Consider the following 25192-nt stretch of genomic DNA (forward strand, 5'->3'; position numbering starts at 1 on the left):
AGCATTCTATATTTTACCAGATTTGCACAAATATTATTGATGTATGCCCGGAAACAATTACAAAAAAAAAAAGAAGGAAAAAGAAAGAACACCTTACGTTATTTAAAGAATAGTAAATTAATTGTAGATATTTTTTCATAAGGAAGATCATAAGTGGAAATATAAGAAAACTTTTGTTAATACTTTTATTGATTATTAAATATATAAAAAAAAAAAGAAACTACTGGTGGATATTTTATAGTTATCATTTTTGGAGAATGAATTTAAGTTAAGAAAAAAAAAAAAAAAACAAAAATAAAATAAAACCATACAAAATGTGAAACAGAAACAACACACAGACTGAATGTATAAAATTGAGTCTCTTTTGAGTTTTTTTTTTCTTCCTCTAATTTGTTTGTTTTCTAACTAAAAATCACATAAAAATATCAGAAAATAATAACAAGAAAAAAAAAATAAAACTAAAATTGTATGTATTTATTAAAAAAAAAAAAAAAAAATATTTTGTTTGCATATAGCAGAAAATTAAATATATAAAAAAAGAAAAAAAGTGTTTTCATAAAATTTAAACAACAAAAATAATACGAAAAACAAAAAAAAAAAACACTAAAGGAGATGTAAATTTTGGAAAATGAAATCGGCTTAAAATTAAATTTGACAAAAAAAAATATTTTTATTTTGTAAAAAAAAAAAAAAACCAAAACGAATTTTGAGGAAGAAAATTTAGAAAATGGTTTACTAATGCGAACAAATGTGAAAAAATCGCATAAAACCTAAAATTTTATGTACTATAATATGAATAGTAAAAAATATAAGAAAATAATATATAATATATATTATACTATATAATAAGTACTTATTTATTATTTCATAAGAATAACACTTACAATAAAGATCCTTCAGTAAAAAAAAAATATAAATATTTATAAGCCTTGTCGTTTTATTCACTAGTGTTTGTTTTTTTTTTTTTTGTTTAAAAGGCACAATTTTAAATTGTTTTTAAATGTTTTTTGGGACTTTTTGGGACAGTATCAAAAGAATTCTAAATGAAGTGGGACAGTTAATAATTTCTAAAGAATTTCATAACTTTATAGTAACGGACTGTTTACAGAGTTTGAAACAAGCAATTTGAAACAAACAAAAACGAGAATGTCGATTCCTTAAAAAGCATTCTCATGATGAGTTCCCAGTTATGAATAGAGCTCAAAGAGACCTTCATTTGATGTCTCATTCGATGGATTTGGAGGAAATGGTTGAAAATTTATTTTTTTCGGCAAAGAAATTATTTTTTTCTTAAAAATCTTTAAAAAAATAAATTTGTCCACTGTGAACTTATATCTGTCAACCAAAACTTTTTTTTGGTCTTTGATCCGAAAAAATCTGCTTCGGAATGTAAGTAAAAAAAAAAAAAAAAATATTTCGATTGCAAATAATTCAGCAACCAAACCTCTTGGAATATTTTGGCTTTCAGATATGAATAGAACTTAAAGAGACAATTCATTTGATGTCTCACTCGATGGATTCGGAGGAAATGTTGAAAAAAAAAATTTTTTTTGGCAGGAAATTGATTTTTTCTCGAAAACCTTTAAAAATAAATAAATTTGTAAATTTGTTACTATCCGTCAACCACGACTTTTTTCTAGCATTTCCGAAAATATTTGCTTCGGAATGTAAGAAAAAAAAAATATTTCGCCATGTCGCTATGCCGTCATGTTAAATGTAAATAACTGCATATATGTGTATGTGTACTATTTTTAATATTTGAAAGCGTTTTATGTATGGTCTGTGTTTGTTCATGGTCTTTTTGACATTTTACAGGATAAACACAAGGGTAACTTGCACTACAAACGTGGTTGTAGAGTTAGGTTTTATGTTTAAGGGTTGCAAGCGTTGAGGTTATAACTAGATATAGGTATTTACTATTTACATCTACCTCATCATATTGGACTAAGCTTAAACTGAGATTAAATGAAGAAATTTATTTGAATTTGAATTTGACTTTGTTTGAAAGTTTAAAAGCTGATAGTGCATATAAATGACACATCTACTACCAAAATCAAGATGACGCCACCATCGAAATTTGCACTCGATATACTCGCCATCTAGTATTCGATACCAAAAGATGGTAAGTCATTTGCATTGTATATAATATTCCTATAGTACTCTCATGAAGTAGAATTTTCTGTTTTGCGTCGCCACCGCTGGGATCGCTAGTTTATTTTATATTTGAACCAGGAGCGTACGTTGAGTTTTCGGGGCCCCGCACAGTGTGGCCAATCACGAATCTAGCTGGACAAAATTAATAACTCGCGTTAAATCGACTTTTTTTCTAAACAGTTTTAAACAAATGAATGTGAATAGATAAAATTCTATAAATAGAAAGATTTTTAAAAAAAAAAATCTATAATTTCTGCAAAAAGTGGGTCAAAATAGTGATGAAGAAAATGCATTTTTATAGTATTTGAACTTATGTTTCCATAAACATATTATATGATTGGATATACTTAATTATTTTAAAAAACGCTTGAAAAATCTCAATAAATAAAAACTCTATTGCTATTCACGAAAAAAGAGAGGCAGAATAATTAGTTTTTATTAAGAAATAGAACTTTTACACACGTTTTTGACAGGTGACATACATGATTTATTTTCTCAATATCATGCTTTAAATTAAAATTTTAGCAATGATTTTAATTAAATGTTTCACAATCATACAAAATGGCATCACCTTTAAAAATATCTGCAGATAATTTAAAAAAGTAACTCCTTTTTGTGCAATGCAAACTTGAAACATAAGGGCCTATTAAAAACAGCTGTGTTTATATTTTCGATGTTTTTCAAGCTAATAATTCTCTGAATCTCTTCGTGACCCTATTTCTGGCCTTTTACACTTGCTTGCTTTTTGCATTGAACTTGTTTAAGATGTTCCGACAGAAAAGCATCATTCATCAATGATAATGCCTCATAAGTTGAAAATTCCAGTGGTTTAGTGGTTCCATAGGATCAGAACTTAATCTTTTATACATTTTGATCCTTCACTCAAAGAAAATTTCGATAAATCCTTATCGGTTTTATTGGAATATGCTTTTTCATTTTTGTGGAGAGCGATTCTACTGATTTTAACTATTTCCTTATGGATAGGTGCACTTAGGAGAGTTTTAACCTTCCATTTGTTATATTTTTCCCGTTTTTTAATTTTTAAAAATTCTTTTCTACTTTTGTTTCACTATCTACTGTTTTTGTTTATTTAGTTACCACATAATATTGGTCAAGTAAAATGAAATTCGTGTTTAAAGAGCGGTCCAATGTGTCTTCCACCTTTTTTGTCTTTTTTTCATTTTGAAAATTGAAAAAAGTTGTATGGCGGTCGAGAAAACGCGAGACATGTAACTAGCTAATCTTAATGACAACACTCCACAAAACATTAATTAATTAATTTCAGACCGGAAAAATGCGGACAAATTAACTTTACCTCTATTTGAAAAACAAAGATATTTTTTTTTGCACTTGGGGCCCCAAGATAATATGTAATTTTTCTTTCAAAAAAGCAATTTATTTTTTTTTGGGACCCCTAAGGTAATACTTTTTTTTTAGATGAAATATTATGTGGCTGGCTACCAATTCACTGAAAAATTTAATTTGTCTCTGTGATTCATGTCAAATATCTTATCTTTTTGCTTCGATACTTTTATTTTTCTGCATTGCCTCCTTACGGGGCCCTGGCGTGTTTGGGGCCCCGGGGCACCGCCCCACTTGCCCCAATGGTGTGTACGCCCCTGATTTGAACCTTATGCAGAAAATTGAAATGCAGATCTACCAAAAGATGTCGCCAAAGTATTTTCTTCGATTGATAGTACTATAGAAATATATATACAATGTCATTTGTTTCGCATATTGACTTATTATAATATGGACTGGCAGTAGCCAACTTCATGACGGTTCCACGGATTTGCACCGCAATGCTAGTGCCTGAGTAGCAAGTTACAAGGAAATATTTTGTATTGAAAACAAAAACAACAAATTTGGTTTTACAGGGTGTCCCGAAAACATTAACATGAGTAAAGGCATACCAAAGAAAGCGTTTTCTTAAATCATCGCTAAAGGGTATCAACTTTGCAAATATAGAGTTACTGTAGAACAAATTTTTTTCTTAGAATATACCCAAGAATCATCACTCAAAATCTTCTTATCTCATCCCAGGACACCCTGTATATATCTTTGCCGCCGGGTACAAAGGGGTTAAGTCATAAATGATAATTTGCCAGAAAATGCGATTGAAGCTGAATCGATGAATTTTTGAGCATTGATTCTCTTATTTTTATAGGAAAGAGTATCTCTTAATTTATGTTTTTGATACAAACTAAAAGAGAAGAAATAGCTTATTCCTATTTTATCAAAACCAGAAAAGTGCAATTTTATGACTTAACCCCTTTGTACCCGGCGGCAAAGATATATTCAACCAACGAAACTATTATTTATTTCAAACACATCTTCAGCAATGGAACAAAATGGATTTGTGGGTATTTTTAAATGAAAACTGTTCTTAAAAGTGTAATTAATAAATACAAAAATTACTTACCATATTTTACAATTTTTACAATTCGTATTAACCATAAAGATATTTCAATATAAAAAAGGTTACACATACGCCACAGTGATCCACAAAATAATTAAATTAAATTCATAATTGACTAAACAACCACACCAGTTTACCTTTGTTTTTGTTGGCCATTCAATAAATGTAAAAGGTTTACATATGAGATGCTAAGATTTTGGAGCCACTAAATACCGCAAGTGAAAATGGAAAAATTATTTTTTACCCACTAACATTATGCAGAAAACAAATCATAAAACAAAAAAATGGCAAACTTTTTATTTTCTTACCTGAAAGGAATAAAATATACTGCGAAATATTTATGTAGTTCTAAGTTTTTAGGTACCAAGAGCTACTATATCTATATTACATTTTACCGCACACAGTACCGCACTCCAACAAAAGAAAAATCATTAAAAACACGAGAAATATTTTCATATTTTTTTCATTTATTTTTCATATTTTTCATTTAACAAATTAGTATACCTAATCTCGAATTTTTATTTTTTTTTTTATTTCTATACTCAAATGAATTTTATTTCCTGTTCATTTATTTTTGTTGTTGTTTTTATTTTTTGTATTAATTTAATCAATTTTATTTTTTAATTTTTAAATTGGATTTAATGTTGGTATTTGTTTTTTTATTTTGTTTTTGTTATTATTTATTATTTCTAAGTTTATTTATATAGTAGTTTTTTTTTTTTTTTTTAGTTTTTTCTGTTTTCTTTCATTTTCTTACACAATTATTGTTTATTTATGATTTTTTTTTTTTTTTTTGTTTGTTTATATAATAGGTTGTATTAATACAAAAGTGCATAGAGCGTTATTTAAAAGGCAGATGAAGAAACTTATTAACTATTTTCTTTAACTACATAATGATAACTGTTTTGTTTTTAATAATAAAATTGTTGTATTTAGTACCTTCAAGTAATTTTTTTGGGATTTTTTTTTTTTTTATTTACTTTTTAAATTTATGGTAAACATACATATACAAATACATATGTCATGTACGAGTAATTATTCAAATAATAGTTTGTTTTTTTTTTTTCTTGTTTATTAAAAATTTGTTTTAGTTGCTTTTGAATGTTTTATATTGTTTGTGTATAATGCTGTGGTATTAAAAAAAACTATAGAAACAAAAAAAAAATATAAATATGCTTAAAGAATGTCTTTAAAAAACAAAAATGAAGGGAAAGATTTCATTTGTGAAAATACAAAAAATATATCTGAACAAGAAAGTATTGATCCAAAAACTTATACATTTATACGAACTGGGTATATTTTTGTTTAATGGCAATGGCAAAGAATTTACTTAGTTTGTTAAAAAAAAAAAAAATAATAAAAAGTGCATTTTGTATTTTTGGAAGTACTAATTGCTTTGACTGTTTGTTTCTTATATCACACCATTTTTGTTTTGTTTTTGTTTTTTTTTTTTTTTTTTTTGAAAATATATTAAAATGGCTGGGATTTTATAGATATAAATATTTTACAAATCCCCTAAAAAAAAAAAAAAAAAACACCAAGTGTTTAGGTCTTTAGAAACCATCAGAAAAATGTAATAGATCGGCAAATTAATTTTTTTATTCTGTAAGAAATCACATAATTTTTTATATGTAGCTATCCCAACTGACATTTCAGCATGTACACAGTCCTACAGAAGCTTTTGTAAACTTCTAGAAGGAAGCTATAAAAGGTGAAATATCAGTTAGGAATGTAAACCAAATTATACAAATTTGTAGGTATATTTAAAAAGTTAAGGTAAGCCAAGGTTATTTTTAAAGTCTTATGCTAGGCTTCCAACTGTCTTTTGCAACTGACAAAAGACGCATCTTAACAAGAACTGGTGAGTGATATAAAGAAGAAAAAAAATAAATAGAGTAGCTCTTTTCATATACAGAAATGTATAATATCAGTTGCAAAAGAATTTGTCTTTTTTTTTTTTTGCGAACCTAGTATTACCTTTTTTTGATGATTGTATTTACATTAATTTATGTTTACTTTAAAATGTCAATACATACATATACACATACATGCATATATATACATATATAATAAAAATTTCATATTTATTTTATTGAGTTTGAAGTTTTTATTAGTTTTATTTTTTTTTTTTTATTTTTATTTTATTTTTTAAACTAACAACAGTACGTGAAATTAATAAAAAATATTACTAATGTACGTATTTATATATGACTTTTTTTTTATAAGAATTGGACTAAGCAATATTTTACATGTTTAGATCATTTTTGTTTTTTTTTTTTTTTTTTTTTTTTTTAGTTTCTGGTGAACATACATTTTTTTTTTACTTTCGATGTAGTGTATTGTGTTAATATATGGCCATGATTATTCATTATTTTTTGTATGTTTTTGTTTTAACTAATGCTTTGTACAAAAATTATTATTTAAATCATTTCTCTATAATGTATGTAGCTTACATATGCATATATATTATATATTATATGTATGTATATATTATAATGTATATATTTTTTTTTTTTTTTTAATTTACAATAAGCCTTATTTTATTATAGAGATATTAATTAATATTTGTTTGTATGGTATGTTTTTAAAAATAAGAATTTAAAAAAAATTAAAAACAAAATAATTAAAGGGTGGGAAGGATTTGTCTGAGTTTATTTTCTTTTATAATAACTATGATTAGCTGATTTAAGATAGCATTTTTTGCTTCTTTAAATATAATCTTTTATGGAACATTTTGTCAATTTATTCTTAAGAAATCTAAATGAAAATTTTAATATTTATTTTATTGATTTACAAATGAGTAAGTTTAAAACATTATATAACGATGTAAACTTTATGAATTAAATTTGATTTATTTAAGATAGCAAAGCCGAAGTAAATTTTTGGTTAGTAGCGGCCATTTAGCCATCTTACACAAAGTATAATTGATTGAGGTTTTTTTATAGCTTGAAAATAATCTGCCTGATCGTTAATTATAAAACCTGTTCAATCTCAATTCTTCTTTGTGATATTTGGATTTAAGGATGAGTAACAGACTTATGGGGGCTAAATTTTTACAATCGTATCTACAACTGCATCATTTTTTTTTTTTTTTTTTTGTTAAGGCCGTGTGTAAATTGTGTTTAAGATTTAGTTTAATTTTCTACGATTGCTAATTCTGTTGATGTTAAGGAAGCGCCCACATTATGTTTATTTGTGATAATCAATTTGATCAATAATGCTGGTCAACTTTTGTTGACGCAAACGCAACCTAAGTGAAATCTGTAACGATCAAATAATGTTGCGAATTGCGATGAGTGCAATTTGTTTTAAAGTTTAACAGCGAAAGCTCAATATTGAAGAAAGAGTTAAAATAGCCAATGTGGCACTCTTTTCATGCAAAAAAGCCATTGGTGGCAAATGGGGATTTTCTCCTAACATTGCACACTGGCTGTACAGATCGGTCATAAGACCAATACTTACATATGGGATGGTAGTTTGGTGGACCGCACTGGACAAAACGATAAACTTAAACAAGCTTATCAAAGTCCAAAGGTCAGCAAGTATGTGCATAAGCGGTGCGCTGAGGTCAACCCCTTCTGACGCCCTAGACATACTTCTAAATCTCACACCCCTTGACATCTTCAGCAAACAAGTAGCAGCTAGCTCAGCTACTCGTCTAAATGCAACCTCTCTGTGGACCAGTAATCATATTGGCCACACAAACATTCTAAACAACTTCGGATTTCTTCCGGATCGTCTAGACTATACCACACCTCAATAATAATAATTTCCAGAACTCTATTCCCTCCAGAACTGAATGGGAGAACCTTAGCACTCTGGAAAATGACTCTTTACACTTCTATACTGACGGTTCAAAAACCAACGTAGGTGTAGGAAGTGGTATATTTTCGGAAAAACTGAATTTCAGTCTCTTCTTCCGCTTACCAGACCAATGTAGCGTGTTCCAAGCAGAAATTCTGGCGATTAAGGAGGTTCTCTCTTGGCTCAGAGAAAACGTAATATCCAACACGGATATTCGGATCTTCTCGGACAGCCAAGCAGCCATTAAATCTCTTGCCTCTGTCTCTACAAACTCAATCACGGTCCTCGACTGTCAAACATCTCTAAGGGAGATGGTTGAGCAGTTTAACATTCACCTCGTATGGGTGCCGGGACATAGAGACATCCCAGGCAACTGCAGGGCAGACGAACTTGGCAAACTAGGAACAATTACTCCTCTTCAACCAGAAAGGAACAATATAGGAACACCTATCGCCAGGGGCGTACACTCCCTTGGGGCAAGCGGGGCGGCGCCCCGGGGCCCCCGACCGACCCAGGGCCCCAACTGGAGACAATGCAGAGGAGGAAACTGTTAGCATAAATTGAGTTAGGAAGTAAATTAAAATGTATTTGAATCACTTCGGATACAAGGGAGACAAATTATATCATTCAGTGTAATGTATAATGCATTGGTAGCCACACAATATATATTGATTTAATAAAAAAGTTACCCCAGGGGTCCCAAAAAAAATAAACTGCTTTTTTTAAAGAAAAAATTATAATTTTATCTTAGGGCCCAAAAAAAATATTACTTGAAAAATCTTTGCAACCACAAATAATACATTAGGGGCCCCAAAAAAGCAAACAACAACTTCAGGTCAGGGGCCCCAAAAGCCTTTACTTCGGGACGTCAAAAAAAAAAACATTTGTTGGTGGATTACTAAATATTACTTTAGGGCTCCAAAAATATTATATAAAGTGTCCCAAAAAATAATTTTTCAGGAACCCCGTAACCCAATAAAATATTAATTTGGGGGCCCCAAAATCTATTACTAAGGAGCCCAAAAATATTCATCAAATTTTCTGATGGCATGACAAATATTATTTGAGAATCCTCAAAAGCTATTACTTCAGTGGTTCAAAACAATCAAATGGAAAATTTTAATTTTAATATTTATATCAATTCAGGGGCCCCAACATAAATACATCAGGGCCCAAAATAAAAACATGACGTGGCATTCCGAACAGAGGCCCCAATACCTATTAATTCTTGGCTCTAAAAAAATTATATTATATTTTAGGGGCCTCTAAGCACTTAATTTTTAGGCCCCAAAAATAATTTTTCAGGGGCCCCAAAATAAAAAAAATTATGTCTGATGATGGAAAATCAAATACCTATGTATTAAGAACAGAGGCCGCAAGAACTATCAATTCTAAGCTTCAAATTTTTTTATTTTAGGGGCTTTAAATATTTAATTTCGGGGGCCCCTAGTACAAGTATTTACTACTTTTATGATATTAAGTAAGTATAGCAAAGTGCATTACGAACATATTAAAATATTAAAATAAACCTAAAAATAAATAAGCCATACAAAAAAAAAATGCATGGCGTATACATACGTACTTTTGTTTTTGTATCTAAGCGGCCCCCAAATATCAAAGGGGCCCCAAAATTTAGTCTTGCCCCGGGGCCCCGGCAACTCAACGTACGCCACTGCCTATCGCTACATGTAAACTTACTCAAACGCTAATGTTATTAACATGTATTGCCATGTAGTACATTTTGATTTCGTTATTTGTATACGGATTTTCTTAAATCCGGAGGCTTTCTTCTAACCAAAACAATCTTCTTCTTTTTCCCCTCTATTATCGACGACAGTCATGATCTCGAATGGGAGCACAGCTCTCCAACTTTACTGCTTCACACTACGGATCCACATTGCGGTTCGCTAACCAAAACAATAAATTTTATTATTAATCATTCGTATAGCCTTTTAAATGGCTCAAGCCCCCCCCCCCCCCCCCCCAAGCCTTCAAGATCATGTTTTTATTTAGCTGATTTCATCATAATGTACATGATTAACTGAAACTTGTTCGTAAATCTTAGACATTTAGAGGCAGCACAGATGCTCGAGCCCCCTCCAAATTCTGAAACGGCTGTTTGGTTTTGTTTGAGTAAGAGCCTTAGCTAACGATGAGGGTTGGGATAATTTTTTTTTTTTCGGATTTTAGTCTAATTTCGAATTCTTTAGATAATTTTTTTAGTATTTTGACTTCCAATAACATCACCGTTAAATTTTTGCAAAACTTCTTATGCAATCTCAAAACGCCGTATTTGATCGTCTTAAGTATATTTACTTTTTTTTTAATAATATTTTTCTCAAAGATATTGGAAATAGAAATTTTTGATATCTCAAAATTGCAGTTTGCGCTTCCGATTTGGGCTAAAACATCAATATATTACGAAAAAACATATATATTTCGGATTAAACACCAAAAAGAATTTCATTCAAAATTAGTTTTTGAGACTTTAACATTCTGCATTTCACATTTTTTCACTCATTTAGATTTTCTAATCGAATTCAATTCACTATGTTTCTGTTCGTGAATTTGGGGGCCTTTTTCAATGTCTCTGCAATTGCACAAATTTCACTTAAGAAACAAAATAAAATTGAAAGATCCTTCAGTTTTGACAGTTAGAAGCAATTTCAAAGTTTTCGAAACCGATCGAAATGAAGAATATTGATATTTCATTTCATGTGAAATTGAAAAGTGTTTTGAATTTACTTTCGTTCGAATTGCGGAACATAACGATAATATTGATGAGTATAGCTCAAAAACTCTTGACGTGATAGGAATAAATCTGTAAACAGTTTTGGATTCAGCACATGACAAAGTTTGAGTGTGTTTTTTTTTTGTTAAGGATGACTCAACTCCTTGCTGTTTGTGTAACATGACACAAGAACTTTGAAAAAACACTAGGTACTCTGAATGTGAAAGGAGGAGACAGTAGTACGAATCTGTCGAGAGCAGTATAATGCTACTATACCACTTTCAGTACCGCAGCGTTTAACTCTCGATTAAAGATTAATAAAAAGAAATACAAATTTTTTCGCACATTTACCCTTTAAAAAATTTTTGAAAAATTTTCCAGCCCCCTCCAAAATTTTTTCTGGATACGCCAGTGCTGGTAATCACTTATTTCTCATTTATTTTTTTATTTCTTAAAATAAATATAACATTTTCCACTGCCAATATTTCAAAACTTTGATGAATTTAATAAAACTAGTACATTTTGTGTTTGAGTTCGCCACAAAGTTCTGTTCAAATATATATCTTGTTTGTGGAGTGTTGATTCACAGAAGTGAATGAATATTCATCACATAAATTGAATCTTTCATGAACATTCACATAAATGTTTACTGGGATATAATCGCGTGTACATGTGTGGTATACACATTGTTTTTTTTTTCTATGATGGCTTGTATGTATTTTGCTAGTAATAACTTTTTTAGTATTACAAATCCAACATTTACTAATTCTTTTCCATTTAAGGCAAATTTACTTGATTCCATTATTTACATAATACACTTCAAATCATTCGTACATATATGTTTTTATAATATTACATATCATTATGTATATTTTATATTTTTTCTTTAATTTTAATTTTTTTTTTTTTTTTCGTTAAACTTGCAATCTTATTTATTGTTTATAAGCTTTTTCCAGGTTTTTGTTTTTTTTTTTTTTTAAGGAGGCAAGGATATACATTCATACATACATCAAATATTAGTTTCAAGTCAAATAAAAATGATTGCAAATGAAGATAAATAAGTATATGCAGATGTACTTAATTTTTGATATTTACAAACGAATATACCAACTGACTTTGAAAAGAGAAAGAATAATAATAAAAAAAAAAATTTGTTGGCTCAAATGGAAATAATTAATTTAAAGTGAAACTTCATTAATCGATTTATGTAAAGATAGACAAAGTGTATCAAAATGTTCTCATTATTTTTCCTGCATATAGATCTTATTCAATTACTGAATATAATCATAAACAGTAGCTAGTTATAAAATAATAGAACATCGACTATCCAAACTAAAAAACTCTTGCTTCTATAAAGCGTTAAAGTTGCTATTATAGTTATTGTTTAGCTTTCTTCAAAATTGTAAGTTTAGGATATTCTTATTCTATACGAGTATTAATTTATTAGGTTTCTTTTCCTACACACGCCAAAAGCATGAATTTGTAAATACATATATCATATTATTACATCGGTAATAGATGAATTCATTTACATTTGGCGACATTTGTAAGATAAGACTGACATTTTAAAATTTTACTAATTCATGCTTTTGACATGAGGGAGACTACTGTTTTTTTATGAACTGCTTAGTCATCATGAAAATGGTTCAATTTTTTTAAATAAAAATAATTGGCAGCATTGCGCATAGAATAAAATTTGTCGCATTTAAAATTTTAAAAAATTTATGAGTAGTTTAATAGCATTTCTTCTTATTATTATTCCGGATTATTTTGTTCTGATTGACAAACACGCACAAAAAAACATAATTTTGACATTACGGTAATGTTACATTGCTGTTTTATTTTGATGTGTGCTTTCATTGTTAACATAAATCGTGTCGAAACACTTTTCACTGTAGTCTAGCGCCAAATAAAAATCGATTGAACTATTTTCTTTGCAACTTTTGTGTGAGCAGTCTATATTATTAAATCTAGTACAATCTAATAACTTAATGTTTCGTACACAAATCTAGTCTTTATAAAGTTCTTTTAAATCAAAGCGAAACGTTTGCAGTGATACAACAAGAACGTTGTGGCAACTTACAAAAGGCGCTAAGTAATTAAACTAAGAACACACGTCTTCGTTAATTCATCCCTACTAACAATTTTGCTTCTATAATGCTTCTGTAAAGCTTTATAGAACCAAAATTGTTTGTTGGGATAACCGACTAAAAGTATTTCTTTAAAAATAAAATCAATTTTATTGAAGTTTCATTTTTCCAGTGATACCAAGTACACTAAATTAGAGCATATTTTTATCATTAGGTGTGTTTTTTATTACCACCGGGCTTAACTGGACAAAAAAAAAAACGCCTCGGGACTTAGCGATAAAAATTGGCAGCACTGCATATTAAATGTTCCGAAATCAGCTGACACAAAAAAAAATATAAAGTTGTTATATTTTTCGCTTTTGGGTTTTCTTGTGTGTTTTTGAAAAAAAAAAGTTTAACTAACTATTAAATAAATATTTAAAATAATAATTGTCATTCCAAGCATTAGTTTTGATGGTTTTAAACAAATTCTAAACAATTTACGAACAAGTTGATTTGGTAGCACTGATTTAAATCTGTTGAAAAAGTTAAGCCCAGAGAATTCTCTGGGCTAAACAACTAAGCCCAAGGGGCTAAAGTGTGGTGATAAAAAACACACCTATTATCATCAATAAAATTATTCTAAACGAGAGGATTTGCTTTAGAGAAATAAAAAAAATCGACAGTTATTTAAAATTTCATTCAATGTTTTTAATACAATTTATTTACAAATAATAAGCCGTCAATGATTTATTAAAGAGAATCGATTTCGGATAAATAAATAATAAAAAAAAAAAAAAAAAAATTCTACAAAACCTAAACACAAACTATTCATTTGATAAATATAGGAGGAGCATTTTTTTTTTTATTAACGGCTATTTTTAAATATTTTTTTTTTTTTACGTTAAGGAAGACAACATCAAGTGTCAGGTACTATTATTCAGTAATGACTCCCAGATTTAACTTTTTTAATTATTTTTTTTTTAATTTAATATATATATATATATATATATATATTTTGTTTGGGTTTTATTAAAATTGTTGCCTATAAGAAATACGAATAACAATAAAATGTTTTTGTATAAATGTCTTTTTTGTTGTTAATTTGTTGTTGCATTTTGTATCACAAATAAAATAATAGGTCGATTGTGAATCTCCACCAAGTAGAATTGGGTATTGAAAGGTGTATCCCAACATATCACAGGACATATCATCATAAGACAACTCATCATAAGACAACTCATCACCGCAAGGTTCTATAGTTATAAACATCATTTCGAATTAATTTTGTATGTATGTATTCTTCTTTTGGGAAAGGACACTCCTAGGTGGCTGTTATTTATTTTTTTGTTATTGTTTCTCTTAATAAAATGTTTTGTCTTGTTTTGATTTACTATCCATGATAACTTGCCCTATGATAAGCCGGTAGTTATTTGTCGAGTTGAAAGTTGTAGGTGTGGCTCCGTAGTAGTCAAATAAGAAGTACAAATCATATCTCGACCTCAGCGCCACCTAGTTTCAATTTTTGTTTGCTTTGTTTTTATATTTTCCTATGTGCAAAATTAGTGACTAGGTACGCAGAAATAACATTTGTAATTAAGTTCCTCAACACAACGCAGTGGTGGCGCTAGTTTTACTTGGGACTTGTGATTTTTTTTTTTTTTAACTTTCATCACCAACAGCACATTTCAATTTTGCCAGTCCTCAATTAGTTTCTTATACTTTAACATCGGAGAAACCGCTACTTTTTGAAGGAAAAAGGTTAGTTTACAATAGTCCCATTTCTTTGGAGGTAGTAAACTACTCACGAGTACTTTACTGGCGATTTTCAAGTTCTTTCTGGTGTAAAATACTTTCTACTCATCTCAATTTTAAAAATGGACGAAAAGTTCAGCTCTCCTGAGCATATTTTTTTTTCTCTTTGGTGTGAATGGGAAATTAAGAAACAAAATACCGGTAGTAGCTTTAAAATATTTAATAACTATTGGCGAATAAATTGAACTGTATTTCCAGAACATATATTTAATAACTATTGGCGAATAAATTGAACTGTATTTCCAGAACAGAATATATTGAATAAGGTTTTTACTGATAGACTTAAAAAACAGATGTAAATGAGATACATAATCTCAAAACCATTTCAATTTGTCCATACAATCGCTGACTAGAAATTTATAAACAATAAATGTCAGTTGGAAATTTCCGAATCTGTCAAAAGTGACAATCCGTACCAAATTTCATGAACCTGACAAAAACAAATTAAAATGTAAGTAGAAAACGGATAGTCTTTTTATTATTAATTTTATTATGAATTTATTAAACAATTTTTTATGAACTAAAATGGCAACAACAAAATAATTGATGAAAAATGGCGGATCGATTTTTCATAAATAAATATTTGTTTAATGTTTTTGCTTCGTGAAATTAGTGTCTTTTTCAATTCATGTGCAATTCATGTACTTCAAAGAACATTAAAATAAATACAGTTTTGACAATTCGAAGCAATTTCTGATTTTTTTTATTAATTTCACTCCCCAAGATAATACTATTTGGATAGAAGTTCAATTTTGACAGTTCGAATAGTAATTTCGAAATTATAATTGCGTTCTCCCTAAAAAATCAGCATTTTTATTAAATTAAATTTCGCACACAAAAAATAATTTCGCTCCACAGGACAATTTTTTGTAAATGAATATTCCTTCAGTTTTGACAGTTCGAAGATATTTCGAAGTTTTTAAAATAATTTAGACGTCTTTCTTTCGAATTTAAATTGCTTTTTACCTTTCGATCGAAATAAAGGCATCCCAGGTTGTATAATAATTTTTTGAAAGTCTTCTAATGAAAAATCAAAAACTGAGTTAAAAGCTGTCAGTGTCAAAATGTCAAAACAAAAAGTTTCCTCTTCTTTTAGTAGGCACAAAATTCATTTATATATATATATATATATATATATTATTTGTATTGAGACCATACTAATGAAATAAAATAAAATAAAAAAAAAATTAAAATATACCAAACAAAATATTTACCAAAACATTATATATGTATTTTTATTTTTAGAATCTGTTCCTTTTTTTGTGTATCATAATGATGATTGCTTTTTAGTTTGTTATCTTTTAGGTATACCTGGCATTTATTTTGATGTTTTTTTTTTTTAAATTATTTATTGGAAATTTAATATTACCTTTATTATTTGTTCCAGTTTTGTTTTTTTTTTTTATTTATTTTTATTATTTAGTATTAATTAATAATAATCTATATGCATTGTATTTATATAAAAATGTATTTATTTTCATTATGATGAAGATAACAACAAATATAATATATATATTTTTATGTACTGAGGCTATGTATTTATAATAATGTATTTTCTTTTTTGTTAAAAGGAACAAGTCAAGAAAAATAAAAAAAAAAGTATTATCTACGTCCCCTCAAACTCTCTAATAAGCTTAAATTAAAATAAGAAAAATATTTCAACGAATTCATTTTTAAAATTAATATAGATAGTTTAAAAACGTTTGGTTCCTAGTTTTTTTTTTTTTTATTTATTTATTTTTTTTTTATTACTTTGCATTAAAATTTTTACACTTCATTTTGTTTGTTACTGGAATTTTTTGTTTATTTCCTTGTAGCTTAGTCCCATAGTTCAAAATATTTATAATATTAATTAGTATTATTTTTGTTTATTGAATATTTTCGGTTTTTAAGTTTGTTTTTGTGTAATCTAAGTTTGGTTGTTGGTGGTTCATATTTACATGGAAGTGTATTTAATTTGAAAAGCGGAATAGATTTGTTTTGTTTATTGTTATGTATATATATAATACTTTTTTTTTTTTAATTTTATTGTTAATTTTATCAAATCAGTTTTGAGACATTTTTTTATTTTTTTTTTTTTCAAGGACTGACTACGTCAAATGCTTAAAATTTATTTTTTTTTAAACACTTCAGCTCCAAACATAAAAAAATCTAAATAAAAAATATAAAAACAAAAAATAAACAGAAAATATTTCAAAACAAATTGCATAAACAGTTCTGAAAACGGGCATCCATTAAACAAATATTCCAGTAAAAATTACGATGTTATATTGTCGAACTCAGAATAGATTTTTTCAAAGTTTGCATTTTTAACAAACTCACATCGTAATTTGAATGATGATTAAAAATAACAGGTCAATTTCATTTAGTTAACTATTCATGCCTTGTTTTCTGGAGAGCAATACACATTTTATCTGTTCATTCTGATCCAGCCTTTATTATCTCCACCCACATTATCAGGAAGAAACATACAATTTTGTCAATTTTCACTTTATTTTTTAGACCCATGCCACACATCACTTACAAAAAATTTGCCCGCTTTTTGTTAATATTTTCGAAATATTTATTCTCTAGATTGTGTTTGTTGAAACAAAATTTCATTTTTAACGAATACAAAAATGTAACTATTTTACGTCACGTACAGATATGGCAATTTAAAACTCTAGGACACGAACGAGAAGATGGTAACTGTATTGATATTGTTGAAATTGTTCCCATTGAAAATCGATAGCAAAGAACCACCAAAAGAAACGCGACTTATATAACAGATTTGTCTGTACGTGACAGTTGAGTGCACCCAATAAAATAGCTACAGAAGAAGGGTACAATGTCTTGTGTCTTTTTTTTTTTTTTTTTTAATTTTATAAAAAAGAAAAGGAACAAAACATAACTGGCAACGATAAATTTTTCAACCCAATAGGTGTGTTTTAAATTCTTTGATAGAAAAATTCTTCCAATAACAAAGATCCTTAGTTTCCTTAATTTAATAACTCCATCCGACTTGAATCAAGGGTCAAATATGCATTTTTACTTATATTTAACCATAGGTACTTTAGTTCCATTTATTTTAGGAAATTATAATAAAATATAAGTGAACGATGAAATTATTAGTTGAATCATTAATTTTTCCTTTCTGTACGTGACGATCTTTTCTTTCTTTCTTTTAAAGCCTAAAACGAAGATCGCGCTAGATTGAAGCTCCATTTTTGTCTGTATTTTTTTTTTTTTTTTATGCGTTGAATTTGGCTGAATGAATTTTAGCCCGGCTAAAATTTTGTATAGGAGCTAAAATTTACCTCGAATTGCGTACTAGTCTTTAATCTAAACAAAAAAGTTTAATTTTTTGAATTCATCGCAGATAACAAATACAATCTATATTTATTTTATGAGACATCCGAAAAAAAAACAATAATAGAATAAATTTGTCTGTACGTGACCGTAAATTTCACCATCATTTTATTTAAAAAACATTTAAGCTTAAAAACGAAAATTTATATAATCAATTAAATAAACGATTCACTTTGTCATTTATAATTCTTATAACTTTCCAATTAGTAATTTTAACCATCTGAACCTTAAATCAATATAATTCATGTTGTGTTGCTGTGAGACCTCTAAAATTTAATACAGAGTCCGATGACAAAAATTTACTGGGAACTACTTCACCTTTATTCTTCCAGTAAAAAATTAATTTCGATTAATGAAACAATGCAACATCCCAAAGTAAAAACAATACAAACAGAGCTTTGGAGCATTTTCGTTTAAGTTTGTGTGTATTACTAATAGCTATATCGTAAAACATAATAAATCGTGACCCAGATCAGATCCATCTCTTTACAACAACAAAGCGAAATTTCTGGATCTGGATCACGGGCACAATAAAACATTTCTAATATTACACTCGAGTTGAAACATTCATATTAACAACTTGAAAGCACATCTTTAGTAATATTCACTGCTCCCTTTCTTCTTCTGAGCACAAAACAAAACAAATAAACAAAAAAAAAAAACAAACAAAACCAAAATTATTTAAAAAATACTGGTTTTCTATTTTATTTGGAAGAGAAATATATGTTTTTATTTATAAGAAAACAAAATATACCTGTATTTTTTGTTTTGTTTTATTCATTCTTGATACTTCTGTGTTTTGTTTTTTATAAATATTTTTTTTTTTTTTTTTTGTTCAATAGAATACATTTTATTGCAACAGAAATAGTTCTTAAAATTCCATTCATTTGTATCCAAAAAAAAAAAAAATTATAAACATTTAAAAAATAAAATTAAAAACATATTTTGGTCGTCGTTTAAATTTAAATTTACATTTTATATTATTTTTTTTTTTTTGTGTTTTTTTTTTTTTTTTTTTGTTTCTTTTTTATATGAAATTAAATCTTAAAAACAAACAAAACAAATAATAAAATTTGTAGCGTTAAGTAAAATTAATTAAAAAATATATAAACTAGGCATTCTAGTAAAAGCAAAAAACAAAAGCCATTACAAAAAAAAAAAAAAAAAAAAAAAAAACAAAACTTAAAAAAATGGTCATGTAGTGTGTTGTAGAGCTAAAGTAGTTTTTTTTTTTTTTATTTAAATTTTTTGAATTTGCATTATACTCGTATAATATTTTTCAAACAACTGTTTATTTTCGAATTTAATTAATTTAATATTACAGTGAGTGAATTTATAAATTTTAGAAAATGTTCTTTTTTTATTTTTTTTTATGTTCTTTTTTTATTTTTTTGTTTGTTAAAATTTTCTTAAATATTATGAAACTATGGAGAGATGAGGGAGAGGGAAAGGGGAGAACAAGTGATAAATAACTAAGTACATTTTAACGGTTTTTTTTTCTCGTTTTATCTATGAATATAGTAGTAAATTGTTTCTTTTTTTTTTAATTTACTTTTCTGTTTTAAACTTCTTTCTTTTTTAAAATGTAAATTTTTAATGTTTTGTGTTATCGTATAACGGCTTTTTAAAGCATTTTTTTTTTTTGTTTTGTTTAATTTTTGAATCATTTACATAATCATTGTTTTATTTTTGTTTTTTTTTTTTTTTTTTATTTTTATTTAATATTTATTTGATTTGTATTTAGTTTTGTTTTGAACGAATTAAAATTACGATTTCTCTTAATGTATCTTTTTTTTTAATTTTCTTTATATATATATTTAACAAAGTTATTTATAACAATTTTATGTATATATGTATATACATATATATATGCATATATATATATATATATATCATTGAAGTTTGTTTGTATATCTAAATAGGTATTGTATTTTATTTAAGTTGCAGTAAATTGTTACATTTTTTTTCAAACTTAATTTTAAACGTTTTGAATGTTTTTTTTTTTTTTTTTTTAATTTAATTAATTCATTTATGTCTATGTATTTAATTATTATTATTATTATTTTTTTATTTTATGGTATTCAGAAGTTTATAACATTTCATTCTGCTATATATTTTTTATTGTTGGCTTTTTTTTGTTTATATATGTACATAGATCCACATATGCACATATAAATTTGTGTTGATTCTAAAAATTGATTGATTCATGAAATTTGTTTGTATATTTTTTTTTTTTTTATAATTTTAATATTTTTTCTTCTGACTTTCATTTTTTACTCCAGAATATAAATAATTGAAGTTGTATGTTTTATCTTTCTATTCTTTTTTTTTTTATTTTGTATGCTAGGCATAGGCAAATATATAGAAATGTTTGATAATATTTTTTTTTTAATATAAAAATGTTTATTTATTTATTTTATTATTTTTTTTTTTTTTTTTGAAATTTCTATTACTTATATTTTGGAGTTAATTTTTTTAATTTATAAATATTTTTTTAAACATAAAGTTTGAAAATTCAATTATATTACTTTTAATTTAATTTATGATATATATATATATATATTTATATAGTATATATATATATATATGTATATTCTATATATATATATAATTATATTTATATATATATGTAAATATATTTATATATATATATATAAACATATATACACATATTTAATGTTTTTTGTTTTTGTTTTTTACTTATTAAGAGTGAACGAAATGATATATATATATAAATAAATAAATAACCATATTTTTTTTTTTTTTTCTAAAAAGATCTAAACAGCTGTTTCAGTATGACTATGAGATGATAATCTTTCGACGTCAATTTCTGGTATCGTCAGTTCGTCTGGAATATTGTCCGCATACTCAATAGACGAAGTCTGAGAGAGACGTTTGCTAAGCGAAGTCTGTTTGCGAAGAACTTCGGCTAAAGATGCGTTCGTGTGTTCACCATAGCGTGCATCGAGCCCTTGTCGAAATGCATTAACCACTCGGATCTAATATTATTTTTTTTTTTTTTTTTTATTTTTGGTCATTTTTATAATTTTTTTTTCCGAAGTTAGAATAAAAAAAATCCAAAGTGACAGAAAAATAATTTGGTTTGATCAAATTAATGTTGTTTTTTTTTTTTTATGGAAATATATGGAGAAAAAATAAAAAAGAAAACAAATTATTAATAAATTTGTATATTGAAAAAGTAGATAATTTTTTTTTTTTTATTATAACTTAAAACTATATTTTAGGAACAGAACAAAAAACAAAAAAAAAAAAAAAAAAAACATTACACATGTATATTATATATGTACATATGTATAAAGATAAAAATCAAAACAGAAAACGAAAACTCATTAAAACAAAAAGAAACTTAAATATTCAGTATGTGGGAAACATATGCATTCAAACTGAAACTTAATAAATTAGATACATATCTTATAATAAATACATTTTTTTCAATTAAAATATTTCTTTTTGTTAAAATCATCCGGAAGTTAAAAAAAAAAAAAAAAAAAAAAAAAACACTTAAAACAATGTTAACAAAGCCACGAAGACACACTCAGCAATGCAAGCAATTTTTTTTTTAACAGAAACAAACATAATATATTTATTTTTTTGTATACATCTTCAAATCACATTTCCCAATCAATATATATAGATAAATATATTTAAATAAAACGTTCTTCTAATAATAAACAGCAAGTGCTTTAAAGGTAGGCAGCATTCATTTTGAACAAAAAGAAGAAGGTTTTGTTTACAAATAAATGTGGAAGACTTCGGGCAGCAGGAGTTTCCATATATTGAGTGAGAGAAATAGACAGAGAGGGTGAGAGTAGGAAGGAAATTTAGACCGCGTTTTTTGAGAACCTCATCGAATTTTAGCCAAACTAGCAAAAGTCACACCTCAAACATCACTCGGTGCAGTTAAAAATTTCATAATAGACGTTATTTTCTTCTTTTTTTTTTAACTTAGAAAAGAGTTCTGAATAAAGTTTCTTCTGAGCGATAAGAATTATTTTTGAAACACACCTGATCACTATTTGACATTTGTCAGTTAACTTGTCATTTTCTTATACAAAAAATCAAATTAAAATGGAAAATCTAATTATTATCAAACAAGTATTAAATTTTTTTTAAAAACATTTTCGAATTTGAATTGTCAAAAATGTTTGTGTTCATCATTCAACTCGCAAAAAATGAAACATTTATGAAACTCTGAACTTTCAAAAGGGTAAAAAGGAACACATTTCTTTGTTTGACAGTTGAGGCTCTGTTCTGAGCTAAAAAAAATAAAAACGCCTAATGACACTTGAGCCAGCAATTGTTTTGATTTTTGACACTAATATTGTTATTGATTAATCACTTTTCTAAATTGTTTGTATGATTTTTCGAATACTTCTTAAGCAAGTTCACATCCAATTAAATTTACACTAAAAAGGAAACGGACAAAAACCAAGATTGATGAAACTATTTTAACCATATTTAGTTAGCGCAAAATAATAATTTGCCCAAAATTTGCTGAATGTGTTGTGTATGGTTGTATAATAAGCATGTAAGATGGATTTTATTACATGTTTGCGGCTTGGTTTGTTTTGGAATGTGGCCCAAATGAAAAGAAACTTCGAAACTTCGAAGCTGCTCTTGTTGTTATTTTAACAAAATTTTGGCTATAAAGCAAAGAAGAATTGACAGCCCTTGTACGGTTATCAAATATCAATTGATTGACAAATGATAGAAAACTATCAATTGTAAAAAAAATTTGGTATGGCGGTTGTAAATTGATAGATTTGACAATCATATTCAGTCATATCATGAATCAAAACTCCATGGGAAATGTGTTCGAGAGAAAAATTGTCTTGAACTTATTATTTGGGAACCTTTTTTCTGAACTCATTTCCCCAGGAGTTTATATATTCAGAATGAGCCTGATTGTGAATTTTGATCGTTTTGCAACGATTGTGAATTTATACTTGACAGCCGGGGTTGAATTGTTATGTGTTGTGGTTTTGTTGGAAGCATTTTTTTTTTTAATTTAAGAACAAAAAAATATATATAGGTGATTGTGATAAGTTAGTGATTAACGTGTGCAACAAGTATTTAGTGCGAGAAACATGGATTTGTACAGCACACTTGTTTTAAAAGACTTCAAATTCACAAAAAAATCTTGGATTCATTTTCAAACAGAAATTCAAAAAACTGGGGATTTTGTTTTTGAGTATGTTTTGACCAAGAAAGTCTAAAAGATAAATACCATTTTTTTGACAACCAAGATAACAAGCCTTTCAATGGTAGGTACTACCTATTCACAATCCATCTCAAATTTTAAGGGATTTTAAAAATATTAATAATAAATTGACAACGGTAAAACCAATTTATTAAAATTGTTGATATTTGTCAAATATCGTATTGATAAATTGACGACCGTAATAGGGCCCTGACCCCTGAGTCTGTTCAACGGTTAAAACAAATGGCGCTGTTTTTAAAAATGTCCAACAAATCTAAGTTCTCTAAAACAAAAGGTTTACAAACACCGCAACAGACAGAAACTTGTTGAAATGAATCATGTTTGGCCGTTAATTAAAAAAAGAAAATATTTTTGTTTACTGTTTATTTGTTTTTGGAGAATTGGCTTTCAACTCTTAAAAATTTTACCGACACATCCGAATTTAGTGCACAAAAAAGTTTGTACCTATTCTTTAACACTTTCAATTGTGAAAGAGTGTTCAGACAATTTTTGTACATTCTTGCACGAAGATATTGATAAACATAAATATTTTTTTTTTTGCAACTTATACAAGAAAGATACAAAGCTAATTTTTCTAAAGTGAATTCAATTAATATCTATTGATTTGAAAACAATTAATAATGTAAAACTGGCAATACTGGTGGTGTTCACATTCGACTCTAAATGAGTCTATCAAACAGAGTCTCTGTATCTAATGGCTATCTCTCTCTCACCATGAAATTGGCAGATTGAGTTCAATGTGAATACCGTCAAAGAAGTCCGAACAATATTTTTTTCTAATGAGTATTTTTTTAATTTTTTTTTTCTTCGATTCAATTAACAATATAATAAAATGGCATCAAAATCGTGTGCGTGTACATTTCATTACCCAAATGTGAAGTGCACACAAATACAATATGACAATGTGTTGATAGTGAATAATATATTTGTTTATATAGTTTTTCAAAGCATGAATCGTCGTCATTATCAGCAGCATATAGGCATACATGTTATTAACTAAAAATAATAAACTCTATAGCGCAATAAAGCAAATTTGATATACATACATATATCTTATATATACAATTTTTATATATATATAAAAAAAGAAAAAAAAAAATAATAAATAAATCATAAAATTAAAAAAAAAAAAAATATCACTTATCAGATGCACCCATTCCAAAAGTACTAATTCGTACATATAATTATTATGTATCTACAGTATAATCTTTTTTTATTTATTTATTTATTTTTTTAAGATTAAACTTAATTCAACATAAAAATTAAAAAAATAAAAAAAAAAATTGGTGCCGAAAATGATATATATGTATCTGTATATAAATATATATTTTATAGAAAAAAAAAATCGGATTCAGACAAACTATATAAGAATATGTTTATAAAAAATTAAATTATTTTTTATTGAACATATTTTTGAACTATAAGAGTTGAGTAATGAATAAAAAAAACAAAAAAAAAAAATACATAAACATCGATTACAAAATTCTTTAAAAAATTGTTCAAAAATTTTATTATCGATGGATAGATTCCATTGGATGTAATAGGAAACAACATTTTGCCATTTGATTCTTTGGTTAGCGCACACGTTCCCTTGTTCAGATTTTTTTTTT

The 25192-nt window shown here is 26.9% G+C and overlaps 1 protein-coding gene across 4 annotated transcripts in view; it reads right to left on the reverse strand.

Annotated features, from left to right (window-relative positions):
- Positions 1-21040: 21040 nt before the first annotated feature.
- LOC129920663 (plasma membrane calcium-transporting ATPase 3) overlaps positions 21041-25192 on the reverse strand; it is a 147318-nt gene continuing 143166 nt past the window's right edge. For all 4 annotated transcript variants that reach the window (XM_056002115.1, XM_056002114.1, XM_056002116.1 and 1 more), the window contains one exon: positions 21041-21339. In XM_056002115.1, the coding sequence (XP_055858090.1) occupies positions 21118-21339 (222 nt within the window). In that variant the 3' untranslated portion in view covers positions 21041-21117. The remainder of the gene's footprint in view (positions 21340-25192) is intronic.

This window comes from Episyrphus balteatus, chromosome X, assembly GCF_945859705.1.
Source record: "Episyrphus balteatus chromosome X, idEpiBalt1.1, whole genome shotgun sequence".
Lineage (NCBI taxonomy): Eukaryota > Metazoa > Arthropoda > Insecta > Diptera > Syrphidae > Episyrphus > Episyrphus balteatus.